The sequence below is a fragment of the Dendrobates tinctorius genome, unplaced genomic scaffold (assembly GCF_039654945.1).
Source record: "Dendrobates tinctorius isolate UK_male_01 unplaced genomic scaffold, ASM3965494v1 ptg000060l, whole genome shotgun sequence".
Lineage (NCBI taxonomy): Eukaryota > Metazoa > Chordata > Amphibia > Anura > Dendrobatidae > Dendrobates > Dendrobates tinctorius.
Genome location: NW_027361728.1, coordinates 75692481 through 75716184, shown reverse-complemented (window position 1 = coordinate 75716184; position 23704 = coordinate 75692481). Strand labels below are relative to the sequence as shown.

Sequence of the window (23704 nt, the reverse complement as noted above, 5' to 3'; positions counted from 1 at the left end):
TTACTCAGATCTGGATGCTAGGTGCAGGCTCTTGGTACAAGAGCTGATTGCCATCTTTCTGGGAAGGAAATCCAGCGTTCTTCACATTGCTGTGCACACGTTGCCTGTTATACAATATGTATTGCTGCCAGTTTCATCATCTCGTTCCTGGCACCCAAGGAACAAGTGTTTGCTCTGAGACTCAGCGCTGCAGGAGGATTGGAGGTGGAGACGCTCAGGAAGAGCCTGACTGTTAATACAAGGAAGTTCAGATGTCAAAAGCAACTTTTTATTTTTTAATACATTTGAATACAGCAAAGCTGACTCTTGTCTAAGATCCCTACACAATGTCTGAGTTCGCATTATTTTTTCCTAAAATGTTGAATATCGTAAGATTTTCTTTTAATGCTTGCTGCTCTTCTGATAGTGACACTTCTGCTCATGGTTTCTTGCTAGGTCTACGCCTGCATGATGGTCTTCTTCCTGAGCAACATGATTGAGAACCAGTGTATGTCTACCGGAGCCTTCGAGATCACTTTGAATGGTAAATGTTCTACTTTGCAGTTCTGTGACTTGTGAGCAATTTTCATGTAGACAGTTTGCATATGGCACAGTGTAGCCATGAGCGCTGTGGCGTCGCCATCTGTGGGTCCTGTAGCATGCACTGCACAGCACAGCATCCTGTGACACCCCACCACTAAATGTTTGTGTGGCTGCTACTGTAGTTGTACACTGTTGCCAGTGCTGGTTAACCTTTGCACGCAGACTATCACTGCTTCTATATAAGCTATGAATAATTAACTATTTAACCCTTTGACATCATATCCACAATGTTATTGTAAACCTTGATATGCTGCTGTGGACTCAAGCCATAACAAACTGGGAATTGGTAAGTTTTCCACTAAAGCATGGTTTCTCATGTCCAACCCTCAGTCCATATGTGGAGCATAACGTTTGGACCAGGTGTGTCTTCTACTGAGCTCATAAGCAACTTTCATGCCTATGAGACTGTTGTGTTCAGGTCAGGAGACCGGTGGCTGGTCAGTACACGGATCATGATAGTTGGATGTATGAAACTAAGCTAATGCCGTGTGTGTGTGTATATATCAAACTATATAGCACATTTTCAACCTGCTTTCTCGATTGCATCTCTGGTGGACTCGGGAAACCATGGATGCATGCTGGTGCCACTAAGAGGCTTTCACTATGCACAAAAAAATTAGCTCCTCTCCAGCAGGTCCACCCCACCGATTGGCACCAAGTTAATCAGTTTAGCTTGGTGTCAGTAGGAGGCGGACATGGGTCTTTCACGATACTCATAGCTACCTTGGAGTTCGGCGTCTTTAAGAAACCTTTTCCCCTTTATTTTCAGAGAGTTCCCTCTTCTATCCTTTGGAGGGAAACAGTGTGAACAGTCACTGTTAGCCCATGTAGAGACAGTACAGCGTGGTCTGACACCCCATATCCTCATTTGTCTATCCGGTAGGACCCCAGCTCCTAACACACAGGTTGTGTTCATGTGATCCGAAGAATGGTCCTAGCCCCCCATTCCTGCCCGCTTGCCCGCCAGAGCCAGACAGTGTCAGGAGTTAGACATCCCACAATCTGGTGAGGTTTAGAAGTCTGTTCTTACATCTGAGACACCTTCAGGGACGAAGCGGTACCCCCCCTTTTTTTTTTTTTTTCCACAGGTTTTTTCCACCTCTGAGATTGGTCATCAGTAAGACCCTATGGCTGAAGCTCCAGCCGTATAGAGTGGAGTGTCTGGGCAGATCCCAGGAGCATAAGAAGATTTATCGGAGGTGATAACAGGGTCTACAAGATCTAATATACTCATAGGACCCACTAGATTGGGGCTCTTTATTAGCTATCAATGTATATGTGTGGGGCTCTTTATTAGGGATTATTTATGTGGTTTGTTTTTTTTTTCTACCGTCCATTAGGCCCTCTTCACCTGTTTTCTTTGTCCTCCGTGCCCCACCCCCTTCCGGCGCCAGTTTCTCTTCTTACTCTAGGCCCCGGCTTCTGTGCGGCTTAGCCGTGGCACTTAGCTACGCCCCCTCACTCCTTCCTTATCGTGTGAGATGTTTGCCCGCCACAGACACACCCCCTTCTGTGACGCAGGAAACTGCACGCCCTTTTCTCTCGAGGCCCCCTTTTCCTCCCCATGGTTGCCATTTTCCATCATCCAGACTCAGCATCACAGGAGCCTTTCCATCATGCCCTCCTGATCCCCTCATCACTACAGAACCCTAGGATCAACTTGCAAGACCTCAGCTCTCATGTGGGTAAGCTCTGCTCTGTAGAGTAACACTCTCCTCGGCATCAGCTCCTTTTCTGTCCCCTAACCTCTGGCATTTGTTAGTGGGCCTGCCTCTCTTGTATTATGCCTAATTCTAAAGCAGAGCGTTCTAGTCCTCTGGCCTCTACTACTCTTGTCAAACACTTTTAGTTCTTCCTGTAAATGAAGACTCCCTTCTGGTCAGCCTTCTCCTGTCAGGATTGCGTCATTAGCAATTCCTCCGTCCTTACTGCCCAGGAGTCATCCAACATTCTATGTGCTCACCTGTCTCAATTTGTTGCGTGTCTAACCAAGGTGTCCCAGACCCTTGACAGATTGCCTATTCCTCCCTCCGCAAAAGACGGCGGCTCCCATAATCCTACCTTACATTCTTCAACAGATAACAGCAATGGCCGTAAGAGGGCTAGGCAGTAGAGTCACTCTAGTTCATCTTCCAATTCCCCTGTCCCCTCTGGATGAGTGGCTTCCTAGTAGTCTTCCCCAGATGAACCAGCGGAGTCTGACTCTGGTTCAGAAACTGAGCCAGACCTGGACTCTGTCCAGGCCTCCATGAGAGATATGGTGGATTATCTTATTGTAGAGGACAACCAGACCCTTAATGTTAAGGATGCCCCTTCGGAGCCCTCCGATCAGGGAGTGTCCTTCAGGCGTTGAAGACTTGACTCCTAGAGTTTTTGAAGCCGACTCTCTCCTGGCGCCCTCGTAATGCGCAAGGCAGATCCTCCAGCAGCAGGCCTAGAAGATTCTCCTCTGCATGTCACTCCTCTTCCGTCCAGGGAGTCCCTCAGAATGGACAGTCTTCTGTTCTTCAGGGGCGCCTAGGTCAGAGACGTGGTATTGTCAGGTTACAAAATAGAGTTCATTTCACGGCCCTGAAACTGTTTTTTCAAATTCCTCCCCGCCAAGGGATCTCTCTTTGATTCCAGGTTTCTTTGCAGCCATTTCCTCTTTCTTCCGAACAGGCGTCATTATTCCTGTCTCACCTCAGGAACATTTTACAGGTTTGTATTGAAACCTCTTTGTAGTTCCAAAGATGGACAGGATGGTTCCGACCCATCCTCTTTCTCAAGGTACTGAACAAAGGGTCAATCTTTGTCATTTCAAAATGGAATTCCTTCACTCAGTCATAGCTTCCATGGAATTTCAAGAATTCCTGTGGTGTTGGGTGGACATCCAAGTCGCCTATCTCCATGTCCCAATTTTTCCGAGTCATCTGAGATTCCTGCACTTTGGGGTATGGCAAGGCCTCTTTTAGTTTGTCGCCCTACCATTCGCCCTGGCAATCGCACCCAGTGTCTTTACAAAGATAATGGCTTCAGTGATGGCCATTTTAGGGATCAGGGGTCTAGTGGTTTTGCATTACCTCGACGATATCCTCGTCAAGGCCCCATCCTTCTATCTAGCTCAGGAAAGTCTGTCCAGCACTCTCAACACCCTGTTTCATCTCCGGCTACTTTCACACTAGCACTTTTTTGCGCTGCTCCTTGTGTGCAATCCAAGCGCATGCAAAAAGCGCATCAATTGTTTTGCATGCGTTTGCTTCTTTTAGGCGCATGCGTTTTAACCAGTTACTAGCCATGTTAACTATTAAAACGCATGCGTGCGCATGTCCTAGCGCACGCCTGCAATCCCATAGACTGTAATGTGTTGTTTTTTTGGCATTCCGTGCGCTAGCGTGCACATGCATTTTTTCTTTATCGCCTTATTGGGGGACACAGAATACCATGGGTGTATGCTGCTGCTGCTAGGAGGCTGACACTATGCAAAAACAAGAAAATTAGCTCCTCCCCGGCAGTATACACCCACCGACAGGCACCAAGCACCTCAGTTTGTGCTTAGTGTCTGTAGGAGGCGGACCGGGATCTCCCCAGATCCGCAGTTTTAATCCAATTTTCCTTTCAGGTTTAGTTTGAACTTTTTAATTTTCTCCCTCTTTTGTCTTTTAGGTTTTTTCCATTGGGAAACAGGGTATAAGTTATCACCCTGATTTCCTATATCATGCGGCTGAGCGAGCAGTGTGGTGTCACCCACATCGCAACTCTCAGTACCGCAGGCAGGACTTTTCCCTATCACCTTCTGGTGATAAGGGTTGCGGACAGGTGGCTGGTCCTTGCCGAATCCCCCTCCTCACCCCTTTCTCGGGACAGAGCTGAGAGGAAGACGGCGATCGTAGGTGTTCCAAGAAAGCCGTCTTCTGCAGGATGCGGGTACAGAGGACTCCTTCCCCTCCCAGCGGCCGGCCGTTTCCCCGTTGGCCCCTGTGTTCATCCTCTTCAGGGACGTCAGGTAAGTGCCTGTACGTTCCCTCCGGCCCCGCATAAGCTTCAGTGACATGGGAGAAGAAGGGACCTTGTTGGTTTCAGGTCCACAGATTTGAATCTCCCGCCCTTTTCTGCCTGCCGCGCGCTCAGCCGCTTGCGTTCCTACACTTTCCCTGCTCTAGTCAGGGAGTCTATGGGGATGATCTCACTCACCGCAGCGTCACAAGCAGCAGGACCTGGTCAGATTGCATCCTTAGCCCGGTATGTCGGGCATGGGGCTGCGGCGCCGTCAGGGTGGGGGGCACTTTAACTTTCCCCTCAGCGCGGGGAATTCCTCTGCTCTCCCTCCTCCCTTCCTGATTGCGCTCTTTTCAGCGCGCCCTTTCTAGCCCATCACAGGGCTTCTTTCTCTCTTGGATGCCAGCCCCCCTCTTCTGCCATGCCCTCTCCGTCGCTATTAACCAGTCACGGCGCGGCCGCTAAGCTCTGCCCCCATCTCCCAGCACAAGGATTTCCTGATGCCTGAATCACTCCTTCCTGCGCTGCTTGGGGGACACTTCGGCGTTTCTTCTGCTGCTCGCACAGAATCTCGGTAGGCTCGGCTCTGAGGCAAGGATTAGCTCTCCTCGGCAGTTATTCCCTAATTTCTGCGGCCATTCAGTGCAGTTTACTTATGCCCAACCCTTCAGGGGATCTCTGCTTCAGGCCCACCGCTACCTATTACGCCTGTCCGCGCTGTAAAAAGAAGTGGGCATCGGGTCAGTCGTCCCCATTCTGCCCCCCCTGCAGTCCTTCAAATATGTCAGCATCTCAGGAACGCACAGAGTCCCGGGCGGAGGGCGCTCTTCCCTCCTCTCTCCCCCCGGAGTGGGCCGTTACAATGTCACAGTCTGTTTCTGACTTGACAAAAGTATCACAGTCGCTGGTCCAGGTCTTAGAACGATTACCTCAGCTATCCTCAGCCACCTCTGCCCCGACCGCCTCTCGGGGTGAGTCGTCCGCACCTGACCGCGACCTTCAGAGAGACAGACAGGGAAGGACTTCTAGGAAGCGGGCTCTGTCCACTTCGTCTTCGAGCTCGCAGGGCCCTTCCGCTCCCAGGCCTCCTTCTCCTTCCTCGGATGACAACCTTCAGTCAGGCGATGATTCTCATTCGGAAGCTAGCTCAGAGGGGAACAGCGTTTCTAAAACGCGGGACATGGTCGATAGTCTTATTGCAGCTATCTTCCAAACACTAAAACTTAAACAGGATGAGGCTCCACCTCAGGAAAGCTCGGTTCTCCTTAAACGAGCCAGACCTCCGTCTCGAACCTTTCCCAATCACAACGATTTCGATACTACCTTATCCAAACACTGGGAGCGCCCTGAGCAACGTTTCTCAGGCCGCAAGTACTTGGACGTTCTGTACCCCTTTGACGCAGAACTGCTCTCAAAGTGGTCCAAGGCTCCCGAGGTAGATCCTCCAGTTTCCCGGATAGCCTCAAAAACGGTGCTCTCTCTGCCAGACGGGGCATCGCTCAAAGATCCTACTGACAGGCAGATAGACTTAGCCAGAGATTCAATCTTTGAGGCATCTGGCGCCTCTCTCTGCCCTATTTTCGCATCCGCCTGGGTGGCGAAGGTCATTTCCGCTTGGGCAAAAATTCTTTGCAGAGGCATCTTAGCGTCAGCTCCTCAAGACGAGTTGGCAGATCTTGCAGATCAGATTAACCAGGCGGGAAAATACCTTTTGGACGCGGCCGGCTGCGTAGCAAGGGCTAACAGCAACATAGTAGCTGTACGCCGAGTCCTTTGGCTAAAGTCATGGAATGCGGACACTACTTCGAAAAAGTCGCTTACCAATCTGCCATTCCATGGCTCTAGGCTCTTTGGCGCAAAGCTGGATCAGATAATTTCCGATGCCACTGGAGGTAAAAGTACTTCGCTTCCCCAATCTCGACCAAAACGTCCTTTCAACAGAAGGGGTTTTCGACCATTCAGGCCTTTTCGTCCCTTCTCTGCCACGGAGAGAGCCACTCAACAGGATCGGCCGCCCGCTACCAGGGAGCGGGATCAGAGGAAACCTTCCTACAAACCCGCTCCTCGCTGGAGATCTAGAGGACAATATTCCAGATCTGCAGGAGCCAATTCCGGCAGATTTTCGTCTAAGTGACGCGTCACCCCCACCTGGAATTTCTTCCAGGGTGGGAGGCAGACTTTCCTTTTTCGCGGATGCTTGGCTGTCCGTTGTCGACGACGCTTGGGTCAGAGAACTCGTCGCATCCGGATACAAGATCGAATTTGCTTCACTCCCGAACAGACGGTTTTTCCGGTCTCGGCCTCCGCGACAGCGGGCCCAGATTCCGGGTTTTCTGCAGGCCATTTCCTCCCTTCTTTCCGCCGGAGTCATTGTTCCCGTTCCCTCAGACGAACGGTTTTCCGGGTTCTACTCCAATCTCTTTGTAGTCCCGAAGAAAGACTGCTCTCTTCGTCCTATTCTGGACCTCAAATTGCTCAATCGCCACGTGAAGATTCTTCATTTCAGGATGGAGTCTCTTCGGTCGGTGATTGCTTCCATGGAGCCCGGGGAATTTCTCTGCTCGGTGGACATTCGGGATGCCTATCTGCACATTCCAATTTGTGTGCAACATCAGAAGTATCTTCGATTTGCGTTTCAGGGAGACCACTTTCAGTTCACAGCTCTTCCTTTCGGCCTAGCTTCAGCGCCCCGTGTTTTCACGAAGGTGATGGCGACCGTCATGGCCATCCTTCGCTCCAGAGGGATCCTCATCATCCCTTATCTGGACGATCTTTTGATCAAGGGTTCGTCTCGCCAGGACTGTCTCCGGAGCCTTCAGATAACCCTGGACACTCTCAGCCTCCTAGGTTGGCTGGTCAACAAGGAGAAGTCCATCCTGATCCCCACCCAGCGTCTGACCTTTCTGGGTATGGAATTCGACACGAAGCTAGCCCGTGTTTTTCTTCCAATGGAAAAAATTACAACTCTGTCCAAGGGCATCAGAACTCTCAAGAGGCCTGCTCCCATTCCCATTCGGTTCTGCATGAAGGTCCTGGGGAAGATGGTGGCCTCCATGGAAGCAGTACCCTTTGCGCAGTTTCATCTTCGCCCCCTCCAGCTGTCTCTGCTTTCAGCCTGGGACAAGACCACGATGTCCTTGGACCGTCCTATTCGGCTTCCTCTCAGAGTGAGGCAGTCTCTCACTTGGTGGCTACGGCCAGCGTCAGTTCTCCAAGGGAGGTCCTTCCTTCCGCCTCAGTGGCAAGTCATCACCACCGATGCGAGCCTTCTTGGATGGGGAGCCGTGTTCCATCAGAAAGCGGCCCAAGGCCGCTGGAAGCCACAGGAGTCTATCCTCCCAATCAATCTTTTGGAGATCAGAGCAATTTTCCTGGCCCTTCTTCATTGGCAGCCCCTCCTCTCCGGCAAGCCGGTCCGTATTCAGTCGGACAATGCCACGGCCGTGGCGTACATAAACCATCAGGGGGGCACGCGCAGCAAACAAGTAATGTCAGAAGTGGCCAAGATATTACGCTGGGCAGAACGTTACGTTCCGACAATCTCCGCCGTCCATATTCCAGGGGTGGAAAATTGGGCAGCCGACTTTGAGTCGCCAGGGCCTAGCGTCCGGCGAATGGTCCCTGCACCCCGCGGTTTTCTCTCAGATATGCGACCGTTGGGGCACCCCGGATGTCGATCTCATGGCATCTCGGATGAACCACAAGGTGCCGCAGTTCGTAGCCAGGTCCAGGGACCCTCTAGCCGTCGCATGCGACGCACTGGTGACTCCGTGGTCCCAGTTTCAACTTCCGTATCTGTTCCCGCCTCTGGCATTGATCCCTCGAGTGGTCAAAAAGATAAAATCGGAAGGCGTACCAGTGATTCTAGTTGCTCCAGATTGGCTTAGACGGCCTTGGTACGCGGAACTGGTCAACATGCTCGCGGACGTTCCCTGGAGGCTTCCAGACCGTCCAGACCTTCTCTCGCAAGGCCCCCTTTACCACGAGAATTCTCAGTCTCTGAGTTTGACGGCATGGCCGTTGAGACCGCAATTCTGAAGGAATCAGGTCTGTCCAGTCAGGTTATTCAAACTATGATCAGAGCCAGGAAACCAGCCTCTTCCCTCATTTACTATAGGTACTGGAAGGCTTTTTTTCCGTTGGTGCGATAAGAGTCTTCCCAATGTCTTTTTCTATCCCATCTATCCTGGGGTTTCTTCAGTCTGGGTTAGACGCGGGTCTGTCCCTCAGTACGCTCAAGGGCCAGGTTTCCGCTCTCTCTATCCTCTTCCAAAGAGAGCTAGCTTCTCTACCACAGGTCAAAAGCTTTCTGCAAGGGGTTTCCCACGTGGCTCCTCCTCATCATTCGCCAATAGACCCGTGGGATCTCAACCTCGTCCTTAGCGCTCTCCAGAAGGCGCCGTTCGAGCCTCTCCAGGACATTCCTTTGTCCCTTCTCTCTTGGAAGGTCACCTTTTTGATCGCCATTTCATCCATCAGAAGAGTTTCTGAATTGGCGGCCTTGTCATGTCGTTCCCCTTACCTCAATCTCCATCAGGACAAAGCCGTCCTCAGGCCCGTTCCTTCTTTTCTTCCAAAGGTGGTTTCCGCTTTCCATATCAATGAGGATATCGTCCTTCCTTCTTTTTGTCCGGCTCCATCTCATCCTCTTGAGAAGTCTCTCCACAAACTGGACGTAGTTAGACACACAGGGCTCTATCTCGCCAGGACTTCTTCTTTTCGTCTGTCCGATTCCTTGCTGATCATCTCTGAAGGTCGCCAGAAGGGCCTTCCGGCTTCCAAATCCACGATCGCTCGCTGGATTCGTTCTACCATTCTGGAAGCGTATCATCTTCAGGAAAAGCGGCCCCCTCCGGGAGTAAGTGCTCATTCCACCCGGGCTGTGGCGGCTTTGTGGGCTGCTCGTCACCAGGCCTCGGCCATGCAAATTTGCAAGGCTGCAACCTGGTCATCTTTGCACACCTTCACGAGGTTCTACAGGGTTCATACCCAGGCCTCGTCTGATGCTGTGGTTGGTAGGAAGGTTCTGCAGGCGGCGGTGGCTCACCGGCCGACCTAAGCCTTTCGGTTACTTTCGTTCCTTATTGCTGTTCCCACCCTTGGGACTGCTTTGGGACGTCCCATGGTATTCTGTGTCCCCCAATAAGGCGATAAAGAAAGATGGATTTTTGGTTCTTACCGTAAAATCTCTTTCTTGGAGCCTTCATTGGGGGACACAGCACCCTCCCTGTTTAAGTTGTACCGTGTTGGGTCTTAGAGTCCCTTGTTGGGTTGGTACATATGGTTCGAGTTTATCTCGTTGCTTCTCCTACTGCTTTTTCACCAACTGAGGTGCTTGGTGCCTGTCGGTGGGTGTATACTGCCGGGGAGGAGCTAATTTTCTTGTTTTTGCATAGTGTCAGCCTCCTAGCAGCAGCAGCATACACCCATGGTATTCTGTGTCCCCCAATGAAGGCTCCAAGAAAGAGATTTTACGGTAAGAACCAAAAATCCATCTTTTGCAGCAGTTGGGCACACACAAAAATGCAACAGGTTGCATCTGGCTCGCCTGGGCGCACCTGACAAAAAATGCATGCGCACAAAAACGCGTGCATACGCTAGACCATGCGCCCACAATGTTAAACATTGGCGGCACATGCGCGTGCACGATGCGCTGCGCAAAAAAACGCAAATGTGAAACTAGCATTAGCTGGATAGTCAACAGGTTAAAATCTTGTCTAGTCCCTACCCAGCGTCTGATTTTCTTGGGCATGCTGTTCAACACCCTTCAGGTGAGGGGGTTTTTTTTTTTCCAGAGGAAAAGAGCAGCTCTCTGGCGGAGGGTTCCCTTTCTTCAGGCCCCTCGGTTTCCGTCTCTTCGCTCGGCCTTGGCGGATTTGGGCAGGATGGTGGCAGTTGCAGAGGTGATCCCTTTCTCTTTCGCACCAGGCCCCTTCAACAGACCATCATGTCCCAATGCAAGAGGTCTGTTCACTTCCTGGATCGCGCAGTCGGGATCTAGTCCTTAAACTGGTGGCTGTCGTCATTCGTAGGGGTCGGTCCTTCCTCACTATCCACTGGCAGGTGATTACAACGGATGAGTCTCCTCGGCTGGGGAGCTGTCTTCCTCAATCTCACTGTGGTTGTTGGTCAGTGGAGGAGTTTTCACTGCCAATCAACATTCTCAAGATCAGAGCCATTCTTCTAGCTGAACAAAAAGGTTCCACAGTTTGTCTCCTGGTACCGTGATCCTCTTTCAATGCTCTGGCGATACCCTGGTCACTGTTCACTTTCTTACCTGTTCCCTCCGCTTCCCATGCTTTTGAAGAAAATCAAAGCAGAGGGGGTACCGGTCATCCTGGTGGCATTGGGATAGTAGGAAGTAGTGTTATGCAGAGGTTGTCAATCTGCTCACAGACGCCCCTTGGAGACTCCCAGACTGACAAGATCTTCTTTATCAGGGTCCCTTCTGCCATCAGAACTCTCTCTCTCGATTTGACGGCATGTCTGTTGATATTGCAGTTCTAAGAATGTCCGGGTTCTCAGGCCGATGATTCAGATGATGATCCAAGCTCTGAAGCCATCATCGTCTCTGTAGTCTACTATCATACTTTGAAAGCCTTCTTCACACCGTGCGTATGGTTTTCTCTCTTCCATCTGTTGTGGCCTTTCTTCAAGCAGGACTTGATGCAGGTCTAGCTCTCAGCTCATTGAAGGGCCAAATCTCAGCGTTATCTATTCTTTTCCAAAATAACTTGGCTTCACACTCTCAGGTCAGAACCTTTTTTTTTTTTCAGGGAGTGACTCCTCTGTATCGTCCATCAGTGGAGCCCTGGGACCTTAACCTGGTTCTGAAAGTTGCCAGGAGTTCCCCCTTTGAACCGCAAAGTATTCCTGTGTTTTTTTTTTTTTTTTATTTTGGAAAGTGGCCTTTCTCGTGGCCGTTATTTCCTTCAGGCAGGCTTCAGAGCTGGCAACGCTTTCTTTTCACTCCCCCTTCCTTATTCTTCATCAGGATAAGGTGGTTTTGTGGCCTGTTCCTTTTTTTCTTTTTCTTTCAAGGTAGTTTCCAGCCTTTCATCTCTATGAGGACATCGTCCTCCCATTCTTCTGTCCATGTTTGGTTCATCCCCTGGAGCATTCTGTGAATAGATTGGACCTGGTCAGGGCGATTTGAGTTTACCTTTCCAAAAATGCTCCCTTCCGGAGGACAGATTCTTGTAGAGGCCTTCTGGCATCAAAGGCTGCAATTTCCCTTCTGGTTCTGGGCGGCTATCTTGGAAGCATACCTAGTTAAGATCAGAACGCCTCGTCCTGGGATTAAGGCCCACTATCCGATTAGTCGGTGCCTCCTGGGCCATTCATCATCCGCCTTACAGCTTTGCAAATTGCGACATTGTCTTCAATTCACACATTTGCCAAGTTCTAAAAGTTCATAGCTACGCCTCGTCAGATGCCAGCCTAGGTGTGAGAATCTTGAAAAAGGCAGTGGCTAGTTCTCTGTCCTGAATGGAGTTTGTGCTTTTCTCTCTCTAGGGACTGCTTTGGGACGTTCCATGGTTTCCTGTGTTCTCCAAAGAAGCGATAGAGAACAGGATTTTTGGTTACTCGCTGTAAAATCTGTTTCTCAGCCTTCATTGGGGGACACAGCACCCTCCCATGTTTGGCAACTGTTGATTCCTTCAATTGTCACAGTTTGGTTTTGTGGTATAGCTTTCCTTTACACGTTGCATCTCCTACTGCTTTCTGTCTAACTGATTAACTTGGTGCCAGTCGGTGGGGTGTACACTGTGATGCACATAGTATGTAAGGTAATGGGAATTCCCTAACTTAGATTATTAGTCAGAATTCTTTTTTAGTAGTTTCTACTCAAATAATAGAGTAGGTAAATGAAGACCGTGCAGACTTTCAGTGTAGTTAGATATTCTTGGTCTCAGTGGCATCCCTCCCCCCACATATTAAGGAACTGTTGTATTCTTGTGGGCTGTCTAAATAATTATGGGGAAGCTGCTCAACTGAAGGAGGAAGGAAATATCAGTCCCACAATATCTGTGCACTGATCACACCCTCCCCTCATTCTAAGCTCTCTTCCCTATATCTCCAGCCTCTGTCTAGAGAAGTTCCGTTATTACATATGGCCTAGTGTGCTCCTGTGTATTGCAGCTGTCACTCAACACTTCATGAACCCCTTCTGGACCAAGCAACTTTGGTTGTTTGCACTTTTTTGTTTTTAATTTTTCCTCCTGCTCTTCCAAGAGGGACTTTTTTTTTCCCATCAACATAGTCATATATAAGGGCTTGTTGATTGTGGGGATGAGTTGTAGCTTTGAATGACAGCATTATTTTACAATAAAATGTACTGAAAAAAAAAAAACAGAATAAGAATGCCAAGCTTGAAATAGTGGGGGGAAAAATGCAATTCCACCATTGTTCTTACAGTATGCATTGTGAGGTAAAAATCATTTGTCAACATTATTCTCTGGCTCAGTACAATATTTGGAAGTGATTTAAGGCTTGTCAGATTTTTCTGAGACGCTAAGGCCACTCGCACACCTTGAGTATTTGCTCGGTATTTTTAAGCCAAAACCGGAAGTGGAACAATCAAGAAAAGTATAATAGAAACACGTCACCACTTCTGTATTTATCACCCACTCCTGGTTTTTGGCTTAAACATACTGATGAGAAATACTTAACGTTTGCACTTGACCCTAACATTTTTATTAGGGGACTTGAACCTGCCATCGTCCGATCACTTGCACTATATACACTTTATATATATATATTGCTGTATATAGTGTAAATCAATGTCTGTAAGCACAACCTCACAGCTGATCTTCACACGACCGCCAAGATGACATTGACAAGGGCCTTCTATAGACCCCTGGCTGCATAGTAACCCATTGGTACCCCGCGATTGCATCATGAGGGCTGATGGAAGCTGGTGCACGCGGTCAATTATGTAATTTAAATGTTGCTGTCAAAGATTGACATCAATAATCTGCGCTCCGACCTCTGCTGTGCGAGAAATGCAGACTAAGTAAGGCTACTTTCACACTTGCGTTAGGAGGCACAGCGCATGGCCGCCATGCAGCTCTGCCCCCTGCCGCACCCCCTCTGGTCAGCTCCTCCTATGGGCGCATGATGCTGCATGTGACCTGCGTACCCTATCATTAGCATTGGGTACGCAGGCCGTGAGCTTGTATGCTTTTGCCGGCGCATGCGCCCTTTTGACGGTGTGCCGACGTGCGCCAAACGCACCGTCTTGCATTTTGGTGCGCTCGGCGCGCCTGTCAAAAGGGCGCATGTGCCGGCAAAAGCATACCAGCGCATGGCCTGCGTACCCAATGCTAACAATAAGGTACGCAGGACGCATGCAGCTTCATGCACCCATTGGAGGAGCTGACCAGAGGGGGTGCAGCAGGGGGCGGAGCTGCACGGCGGCCGCGCACTGCGTCTCCTAACGCAAGTGTGAAAGTAGCCTTATGTAACCGGCATCTACAGCGTGTGGTGTGAAGCCATCCCTCCACACTTGTGAATCCTGGCTCAGGACAAGGTGACACCCATCTGCATGAAGGGGGTTAAAAAGCCAGTGTGACCATCTCAAAAGTTAGCACATTTAAAGTTTGTTTAGCGGGGAACCCCCTTTAACTTCCATTGTTCCCACCGGGTCGTGTGCATAGACTGCTGACTTTAACATTGTCTCTGTAGTTGAACATAAACATACACTTCACTTTTAGATAACTAGCTAAACTAGTTAAGACTACTTTCTATCAATTGATGCCATATTTGGGAATACTAACGACAATGGCACATGCTGACTGCAGGCGATGTTAAGCTGGCAGTTGTACTATGAAAGTTGTTCCTGCCTTGCCACATGTACCTCTGTCTGGAAAACTCTGGATATTTAAATCAGCAGTTTTGATCTCTGACCAATCTACATCATGGAATAGAGGCGGTCCGTGCACCACTCGGTTGCCCGTGCACACTTGGTGCAAGCCTCCTCAAAGTTGTAGCAATACAGAGAAGTCCAGGAACCAGGTCATCAGATCTGCTACTTTTGGTAACTTTTAGTGGAGAAAAATCACGTTTTGGCTGCACAAGGCCTTTTATCAAGCCATAAAGAAATAAATATACTAGTCTTCCAGGGTGGATGGGGTACTATTTATAGACAATGAAGCTCAAAACTCCTATGGAAATAACCAAACTAGTAATCCTTGCAAGAAGATGCATATCTGTATATAACAAATTGCATGCTTAAAAAAGCAATCGTACAATATATAGCATTTAAGTAGGACTATTTTATACAAGGCCGTTCTACGCTAAGGTGATAGAGAACATATAGACAAAAGAGGATATTGAACTATAAAAATCAAATTTTATTAAATCACATTAAAAAAATCACAATAGGTCATTAAAAAAAACCCATAATGTATGACAGTGAGCCAAGAAATTCAGGGGCACCACCAGATGGCAGGCAAGAGCAAAATTAAATATAGAAACTGTATATGATCAGGGACACATGCAGGCAAGCATCACAGTAATGCCCATCAAAACAATTAGCAGAAAAAACCATATTATATTAGATCTAATTCCTTAAGTCTTGAGTGTCTGTATATCAACATAGTAGAGCATACTACCGCCATATAGCCCTATATACATTTTTGACCAGTAGCTGGTGCTTTTTTGTGCTTTTCTTGCCTGTCTTCTATTTTGTTGTATTTTTTTCCAGATGTCCCTGTGTGGTCAAAGCTAGAATCTGGCCATATCCCATCAATGCAGCAACTTGTCCAAATTATTGATAATGAGATGAAGTTAAACGTTCACATGGATGCGATTCCCAACCACCACCGCTCATAACCACATTTTCCAGCACCGGATTGATTTTTGTAAGTGTATGGATGTCTGTAATTTTGATCTTCTGCTGAAATAGTATTAGTGTCGTAAATGAAGTCTCTGGGACGAGGGCGTAAAATATTCCCTGCCAGTAATTAGCAAATAATAGGGCAGAGCATCCGCAATGCACAGAGGCCTGCTATTAATGAGGTCACCCAGCCTGTTTCCTGCACACTATTGGGATGCAATGTCTCCTACATGGCTGTGGTGCTTTATTAACCAGTAAAGAAAAGTACTAATGGGGGTGAGATGGAAGAAAAATCTCCATACATCAGGGTTCCCAAAACTGCATTTTGATATTATTATTTTTTTTTTTTTTTTTTTTTTCTGGACAGCTTAAAATCACAGGTGGCTTGCCTATTTTATGATATTGAACAACTATAGTGAATCATTAAGATTATCAGCGATGTGTCTGTATCTCCCTATATTGATATGAATGCATTTTTTGTGAACTGTAAAATGAGAATTACAAGTAACTCGAACCCCAGAAAAATCACCGTCACAATAATAAATTTTATATATTGTTTAGAGGGGCACAAGAAAAATGCCTGCTTACTCTGTCGCCTAATTGGGGGACACAGAACCTTGGGTGTTATGCTGCTGTCCACTAGGAGGCGACACTATGCATAATCTGAAAAAGATTAACTTTGGCTCCTCCTCTGCAGTATACACCCCTGGACGGCGTCAGCCTTCTCCAGTTTTTGCTTAGTGTCGCAAGGAGGCACACCTTTTTTTTCTTCCGTTTTTTTCCTTTTTTTTCACGGAAATACAGATGAAGAAAAGTGGGTCTCCAGCGAGACTCCCGGCATGGCTCCCTCCTCGGTCCCCTATTAGGGGTACCCGGTTGAGGTGGTTTTTCCCCATGTCGCTCCCTCCCCAGTCCCTCGGGTCCTGGTTCGAGGTCGAGACCCCCCTCCTTCCCCAACCCCTTTAAGGGGTTGAGGTTGAGGCGAGGATGAAGACCCCCTGACGGTGACAGACGCACCCTCCCTAATCCCCCGCAGGGGGTATTAGGTTGAGACGCCTCAGGTAGGGTCGGAGATCAGGCAGCATTTTGCAGCTTCCAGGGACCCCAGGCTGGCTGAGGGATCCTGTTGGGGCCGGGGGAGGGTGCGGACTGGATGGCACAGCAGAGACAGGGCTTTTTCTGCGTCCCTGTCTCTGCAGCAGCAGCGGCTCCATAGCGCTTCAGGGGCCCCCCATAAAAAAACCGCTACCCCTGCTACCCCCACCGCTATCCAGTCGAACAGACCCCCCCCAGTCGAACATTCTGGGGGGGTCTGGTACAAATCCGCCTTTTCCCCGCCCCCCGGATGACCAAAATGACACGCTGGAGTGTCATAGAAGGGGCGGATTGAGGCAGAAAGGGCGCGTTTTTACACAGCCCAGCGCGCCCTTTTTAGCTCTCCGCCCCTCCTCCCTCTCCTCAGAGCCCCGGTGGCCATTTTTTCTGGATGAGATCCAGGAGAGGAGCATCACAGCGGTCTCCGGGGGGGCACAGAACTGGGATCTGTCGGCGCTGGACCTAGGGGCACACCGGTGGGGTAAGCTCACAGCTGGATTCCATTACTCAGCTGTGAATCTATACTTCCTATAAGGCTTTCTGTGGGTTCCCTCTGCGTAGCCACCCCTGTACGATCCCTTATAGCCAGCCTCTGTGCACTATGCCGGGCTCAAGGAAGAGAACCAGGCAGGAATGTTTCTATGCATTCTGCACAGCCTGCAAAGCCACGCTCCCTAGTGGCAGCACGTATCCGCACTGCCGGGACTGTATCCAGAACTCTGGGTCAGAACCCCAGGGAGTCCCTACTGACGCTTCAGTGTCACAGGCCACGCCGGAATGGGCAACTCAGATGTCTCAGTCTATGTCACAGTCCATAGACAACCTAACTGCTACATTACTGCAAGCTCTGCAGAGTCGGGCCCCGGCTATGGACGGTACACAGCAAACGGACAGCTTGTCTCAGGCACATGCTGCTTCCGACTCTCACAGACGTAAGCGGACCCACAGGTCTTGATCACCTGAGTCGCACTATAGCACAAGGTCGTCCCCCTCTAGGGAGAGACGGCGTCATTCCAGGTCTCCTGGGCAGTCCCCTGCCACAGACAGACAGTGCAATTTACCACAGGGATCCCCCACCACAGAAGACCCCCGCCCCAGGTCGCCCTCCAGGGATCACCTTAGCGAGGCACAGGATTCGGAGGGCATCTGTGACTCCGACTCAGATAATGAAACGGTCAGGTCCGTGGTACCTTCTCCCCCTAGCAATACAGCGCTAGTTGAGGACATAATTTCTGCCATTCATCGGGTGCTAAAAATTCGAGTCGCCCCCGGAAGTCCCAAAACATAGGATTTGCTTTGAAAGTGTTCAAAAACCACCTAAGGTCTTCCCTAATCACGATGAGTTTGAGAAAATACTTGCCAAACAGTTTGCGCAGCCTGACAAAAAATTTGCTAATTGCAAATATTTGGAAGCGAAGTACCCCTTCCCACAGAAAGACACCAAACAATGGACAGACCCACCTTAAGTGGACCCTCCGGTTTCTAGGCTAGCAGCGCAGACTTTACTCTCTCTGCCGGATAGCTCAACCCTCAGGGACGCAGCAGACCGGCAAGTAGAACGCATGGCTCGTTCTATTTTCGAAACGATAGGCGCCTCTCTGGGCCCTGCGTTTGCTTCAGTTTGGGCAGCCAAGGCCATCCTGGCTTGGGCCAAAAAAACTACAGGAGGGTCTTCAGGCTTCAAATCCTGAACACTCGGACCAAGCGGTCCAGATGGCAGTGGTAGCAGACTACATGATTCAGGCAGCCCTGGATTCCGCCAGAGGTGTAGCGGGAATAGCATCAAACGCCATCACGATCCGACGCATCCTCTGGCTGCGAGAATGGAAAGCGGATGCGGCCTCAAAGAAGTCCCTCACGCGACTTCCGTATTTTACTGGAAGACTTTTCGGCGAAAAGTTGGACACCATGATAGCCAATGCCACTGGGGGTAAGAGTACCTCTCTCCCTCAACTAAAACCGAAACGCACGTTTAAACGAAGAAACCAGACGCGATTCCGATCCTTTCGGAATTCCTCGGGCTGGTCCGTTTCGCGCCCAGTGCAAAACCGCAACCGTTCTCCACGCAGAGACAACCCACGGACGCAGCAGCGACCGGACAGGGCTTGGCAGTCGAAAGCAGGCCAAGCGAAACCCAAGGGAGGAAAACCTCAGAACTTCACTTCATCATGACTCGAGACCTCCGGAAGACACCCCACCAGTAGGCGGCCGACTTTTACTCTTTCAGCAAGTCTGGCTGCCTATTACAGAAGACAGGTGGGTCAGGGAAATAGTGTCTTCCGGATACAAGATAGAGTTCACTTCCGTTCCACCGAACCGGTTCTTCCTTTCTGTTCCTCCAACACCACCAGAAAAGGCTCGTGTTTTCCACCAAGCGGTTTCCCCTCTCCTTCAATCAGGAGTTGTGGTGCCGGTTCCCGCGAACGAGAGATTCCGAGGATTCTACTCAAATTTGTTCGTAGTCCCCAAGAAAGGAGGCGGCGTCCGACCCATACTGGACCTAAAACAGCTCAACAATTACGTACGGGTCCGTCATTTCCGCATGGAGTCCCTCCGGTCCATCATTGCATCCATGGAGCAGGGAGAATACCTCGCCTCCATAGACATACAGGATGCGTATCTCCACATACCAATTGCTCCCGCCCACCAAAGGTTCCTCAGGTTCGCGGTCAACCAAAACCACTACCAGTTTGTCGCCCTTCCGTTCGGACTCGCCACGGCTCCAAGAACGTTCACCAAAGTCATGGCGGCCACCATGGACGTCCTGCACTCAAGAGGCATCCTAGTCGTCCCGTACCTGGACGACCTCCTCGTCAAGTCTCCCACTTTCAAAGACTGCGAGGTCAGTGTCTCAATCACTCTAGACACTCTGAGTCGCCTGGGATGGCTAGTCAACCTACAGAAATCGTCGACCATCCCAACTCGGACTCTAACATTCCTGGGAATGGTATTCGACGCCGCCAGGGGCCTGGTGCTCCTTCCCAAGGACAAGACACTGGCCATCCGTCTGGGAGTTCGCACACTCCTTCGCAGTCCTCCTCGATCTCTCCGGTTTGCCATGAGAATCCTCGGCAGGATGGCAGCAGCAATAGAGGCAGTGCCATTCGCCCAGTTTCACCTCAGGGTCCTTCAACTAGCCATACTCAGATCTTGGGACAGGAACCCCTTCTCCCTCGACAGGGAGTTCAGATTGAAGTCATCAACCAGGAGGTCCCTGCATTGGTGGCTCAAACTAAACTCGCTTACACGAGGGAAGCCATTCCTCTCAGGACAATGGAAGATCCTGACTACCGATGCAAGCCTGACAGGCTGGGGAACGGTGCACCTACATCACAGGGCACAGGGCAAGTGGTCACCGAGGGAAGTGACATCGTCTATCAATGTTCTGGAAATCAGGGCCATTCTCTTGGCACTGAGAGCATTTCATCACTTGCTTGCAGCCTCGCACATACGGATACAGTCGGACAATGCCACGGCTGTGGCATACGTGAACCACCAAGGCGGGACCCGCAGCGCCCAGGCGATGAGAGAAGTGGCTCATATCCTCCGCTGGGCGGAAGACACAAGGTCGGTACTTTCTGCGGTACACATTCCGGGTGTAGAAAACTGGGAAGCCGACTTCCTCAGCAGGCAAGGAATGGACTCGGGGGAGTGGTCTCTCCATCCCGAGATTTTTTACCAGATCTGTCAACGCTGGGGAACCCCGGATGTGGACCTAATGGCATCCCATCTCAATACCAAGGTTCCCAATTTCATGGCCAGGACACACGACCCGCGGTCGCTCGGAGCGGATGCCCTGGTCCAGGACTGGTCCCAGTTTCGACTCCTGTACATTTTTCCACCCCTCCCCCTAATCGCCAGGGTCGTGAGGAAGATCAAGCAAGAGGGAGTTCCGACCATCCTCATCGCGCCAGACTGGCCCAGACGTACTTGGTACGCCGACATCGTCCAACTTACGGCAGACGCCCCCTGGCGTCTACCCGACCGTCACGACCTTCTGTCTCAAGGTCCGTTCTTCCACCAGAATTCAGGGGCTCTCAATTTGACGGCATGGCCCTTGAAACCTGGATTCTAACCCAGGCAGGTTTTTCACCGGCAGTCATTGCAACTATGATCAGGGCAAGGAAGCCTGCCTCCGCCAAGCTCTATTATCGTACCTGGAGAGCTTTCTTTTCTTGGTGCGAATCTCACGGACAAGTCCCACTCCCTTATTCCCTCCCGAAGGTACTAGGTTTTCTTCAATCGGGCCTAGATGCCAAGCTATCCTTAAGTTCGCTTAAGAGTCAGGTGTCGGCGCTTTCAGTCCTTTTTCAAAAGCGCATTGCTATTAAACCGCAAGTAAGGACTTTCATCCAGGGAGTTTCCCGATTGGTTCCTCCCTACAAACGTCCGCTGGATACGTGGGACCTCAATCTGGTCCTGACAGCATTGCAGGCTCCACCCTTCGAACCTCTTAGAGGAGTTCCACTCTCCATTCTGTCTCAGAAAGTGGTTTTTCTAGTGGCTATCACTTCGTTACGCAGAGTGTCGGAATTGTCAGCACTTTCCTGCAGACGACCTTTCCTAGCCTTTCACCAGGACAAGGTGGTTCTCCGCACGGTACCATCCTTCCTTCCGAAGGTTGTGTCCAAATTTCACCTTGATGAAGAGATTTCACTGCCTTCCCTTTGCCCGGTTCCGGTCCATAGAGTGGAGAAGGCTCTGCATACGCTTGACCTCGTCAGAGCATTACGGATTTACGTGTCCAGGACTACACCTTTCCGGAAATCTGATTCCCTCTTCATTCTTCCGGAAGGTAGTCGCAAGGGGTTGCCGGCTTCCAAGGCTACCCTTGCCAGGTGGATCAAGTCCACCATACATGAGGCCTACCGACTTAACAGTTCCCCTCTTCCGGCCGGTATCACGGCACACTCTACACGGGCAGTAGGGGCCTCCTGGGCCATTCGGCACCAGGCTTCGGCACAAGTGTGCAAGGCGGCCACTTGGACTAGCCTATACACGTTTACGAAACACTACAGTGTTCATACCCAGTCCTCAGCGGATGCGAGCCTGGGTAGACTGGTTCTGCAGGCGGCAGTACCCCAAGTCTAGGGGACTGTCGGCACCATATTCGTCCACTGCTTCCCACCCAGGGACTGCTTTGGGACGTCCCAAGGTTCTGTGTCCCCCAATTAGGCGACAGAGTAAAGGAGATTTTTGTGTACTCACCGTAAAATCTCTTTCTCTTAGAGTTTAATTGGGGGACACAGCTCCCACCCTGTTGCCCTTACGGGCCGTTGTTTCCTGTTGAGTTCTCATATTGTTCTTTGAGCTCGTACATAGTAGCCTTCTTACAGGCATGGTTATGTTATTTGGTTACGTTCCTCCTTATGCTTTGGCACAAAACTGGAGAAGGCTGACGCCGTCCAGGGGTGTATACTGCAGAGGAGGAGCCAAAGTTAATCTTTTTCAGATTATGCATAGTGTCGCCTCCTAGTGGACAGCAGCATAACACCCAAGGTTCTGTGTCCCCCAATTAAAGGCTAAGAGAAAGAGATTTTACGGTGAGTACACAAAAATCTCCTTTTTCCAGTCTGTCCTTGAATTTCTGGACAGTTGGCAATGCTGTGCAAGAATCATAGCTTTGGTATTAATAAGCTTGTCTGCAGTCCTTGTGTGTCCGCAGACCGCCCAGTCGTGACCGCACGCGTTTCTTCACACTGTCACGATTCTGCGTTTTTCTCGATACGAGTCTGTGGGAGCGTCACCATATGTTCGCAGTTTGCATCCAAATGAGACCTGCCACTTTTCTCAATATTTTATTGGGAGAAGCCGACGGACTCATATGCCAAACATGATCACAAGTACGCCAATGGCAGTGAACATCTGCTCACACTGGGAGTTCATGGGAATCGTGACCTTGTGCACGTCACACACTTTCACGTTTCGTCAGTCTTCAGTAATATAGGTTTTATATTGCTAGACTCCGCTATAGGGGAATTTTCTGATCTAAAAATGTGGTAGGTTAATGGTGGGGCCCAAATGACATTTCCTCCCCCATCAATTACTTGACATTTTTGAAACGCAAGTATAGAAGCTTAGAACACCCTTTCCAGATGTGGCTCCTTGTCCACTACCCTTTTTCTAGAGGCATGTGGTGCTCACACTGGCGCAGCCTGGCAGGAGTCGCCCCCACTGTATTCCATGTGTAGTAACGCCAGGGCCATAGTAACAGCCTTACAGTTTACATTGAGTTTCCTATAAAATCGTGCTGTCAATGTGTAGATTTAATAATGCCGCGCCCTGTCTAACCAACCTCTTTCTCACCCCTCCAGGCATGACGTGGGCTTTTCTGAAGGTGTCAGCGGGGCTGGTGTTTATGAAGGCCTGCTCTCAAGACAGCTCCTGTTGGTTCAGGCTGGATGTCTCTGCCATCTCGTTGTACCTTTTCGAAGTCCCACATGCAAGGTTTTTCTGAGTGCTGCCCTCTTGTGGCGTTTTAGAGCCACAGTGCGACAAAATTCTGTGTAGACCCAACCACGTTTTGTTTTCAAGCCATTGTTTCATATTGTCCCATACGTCACATAATGCTGGCATTAAACCTTGTTTTCTATTCGTCATTTCCAGTGTTGGAATAGGTTATCTCATTTTCATTTTCCAGAGTTTTGTCTTTGATATCTAATTTTTATAAGAATCTGTTCTTTTTATAGTTTAAAGTGACGCTCTAGCAAAAAAAAAAAGACTCCAATAATCGGCTACTGTTAGCGTGTAGTTCTCTGGATGTTCTGTATAATAAGATTATATTGCAGATCGCTAAGTTATTCCAAATTATAAACCATGTATCGCGGCATTGGAGAATTATTGGTGACGATGGAGGACGGAGCTGTCCTGTTGTATTCGAGTTACTGTAGAGTTTTTAAACTGAGCCTTTCTACTAGTCCTCTTTACAGAAGATGCAAATTAAATTAAATAAACCTACCATAAAGGAAAACATCAAAATGTGTGTGTGGACTCCCTTTGTGATATACATGCACTTGAACACCAGCTTCTCCTCTGACTTCATGAAATCTAGGAAAATGGTTTGTATATGGAGGCAAAACAAAATGTTGATGGCAGTGAGGCAACGGGATGAGTAATGGTGTCTTACACTAAATGCATATTTTCTTTGTGCTCTTAGCAGGAGGTCTATGTAAGGCTAGTTTCACACTAGCGTTTCCTGGAGCTGTGTCG

The 23704-nt window shown here is 49.7% G+C and overlaps 1 protein-coding gene across 1 annotated transcript in view; it reads left to right on the top strand.

Annotated features, from left to right (window-relative positions):
• The window catches only part of SELENOT (selenoprotein T), a 28164-nt gene extending 4691 nt beyond the window's left edge, over window positions 1–23473 (top strand). The window contains exons 4-6 of the mRNA XM_073579072.1: window positions 436–523; window positions 15269–15425; window positions 22810–23473. Coding sequence (XP_073435173.1) covers window positions 436–523; window positions 15269–15396 — 216 coding nt within the window. The 3' untranslated portion in view covers window positions 15397–15425; window positions 22810–23473. The remainder of the gene's footprint in view (window positions 1–435; window positions 524–15268; window positions 15426–22809) is intronic.
• The last annotated feature ends 231 nt before the right edge of the window (window positions 23474–23704 follow it).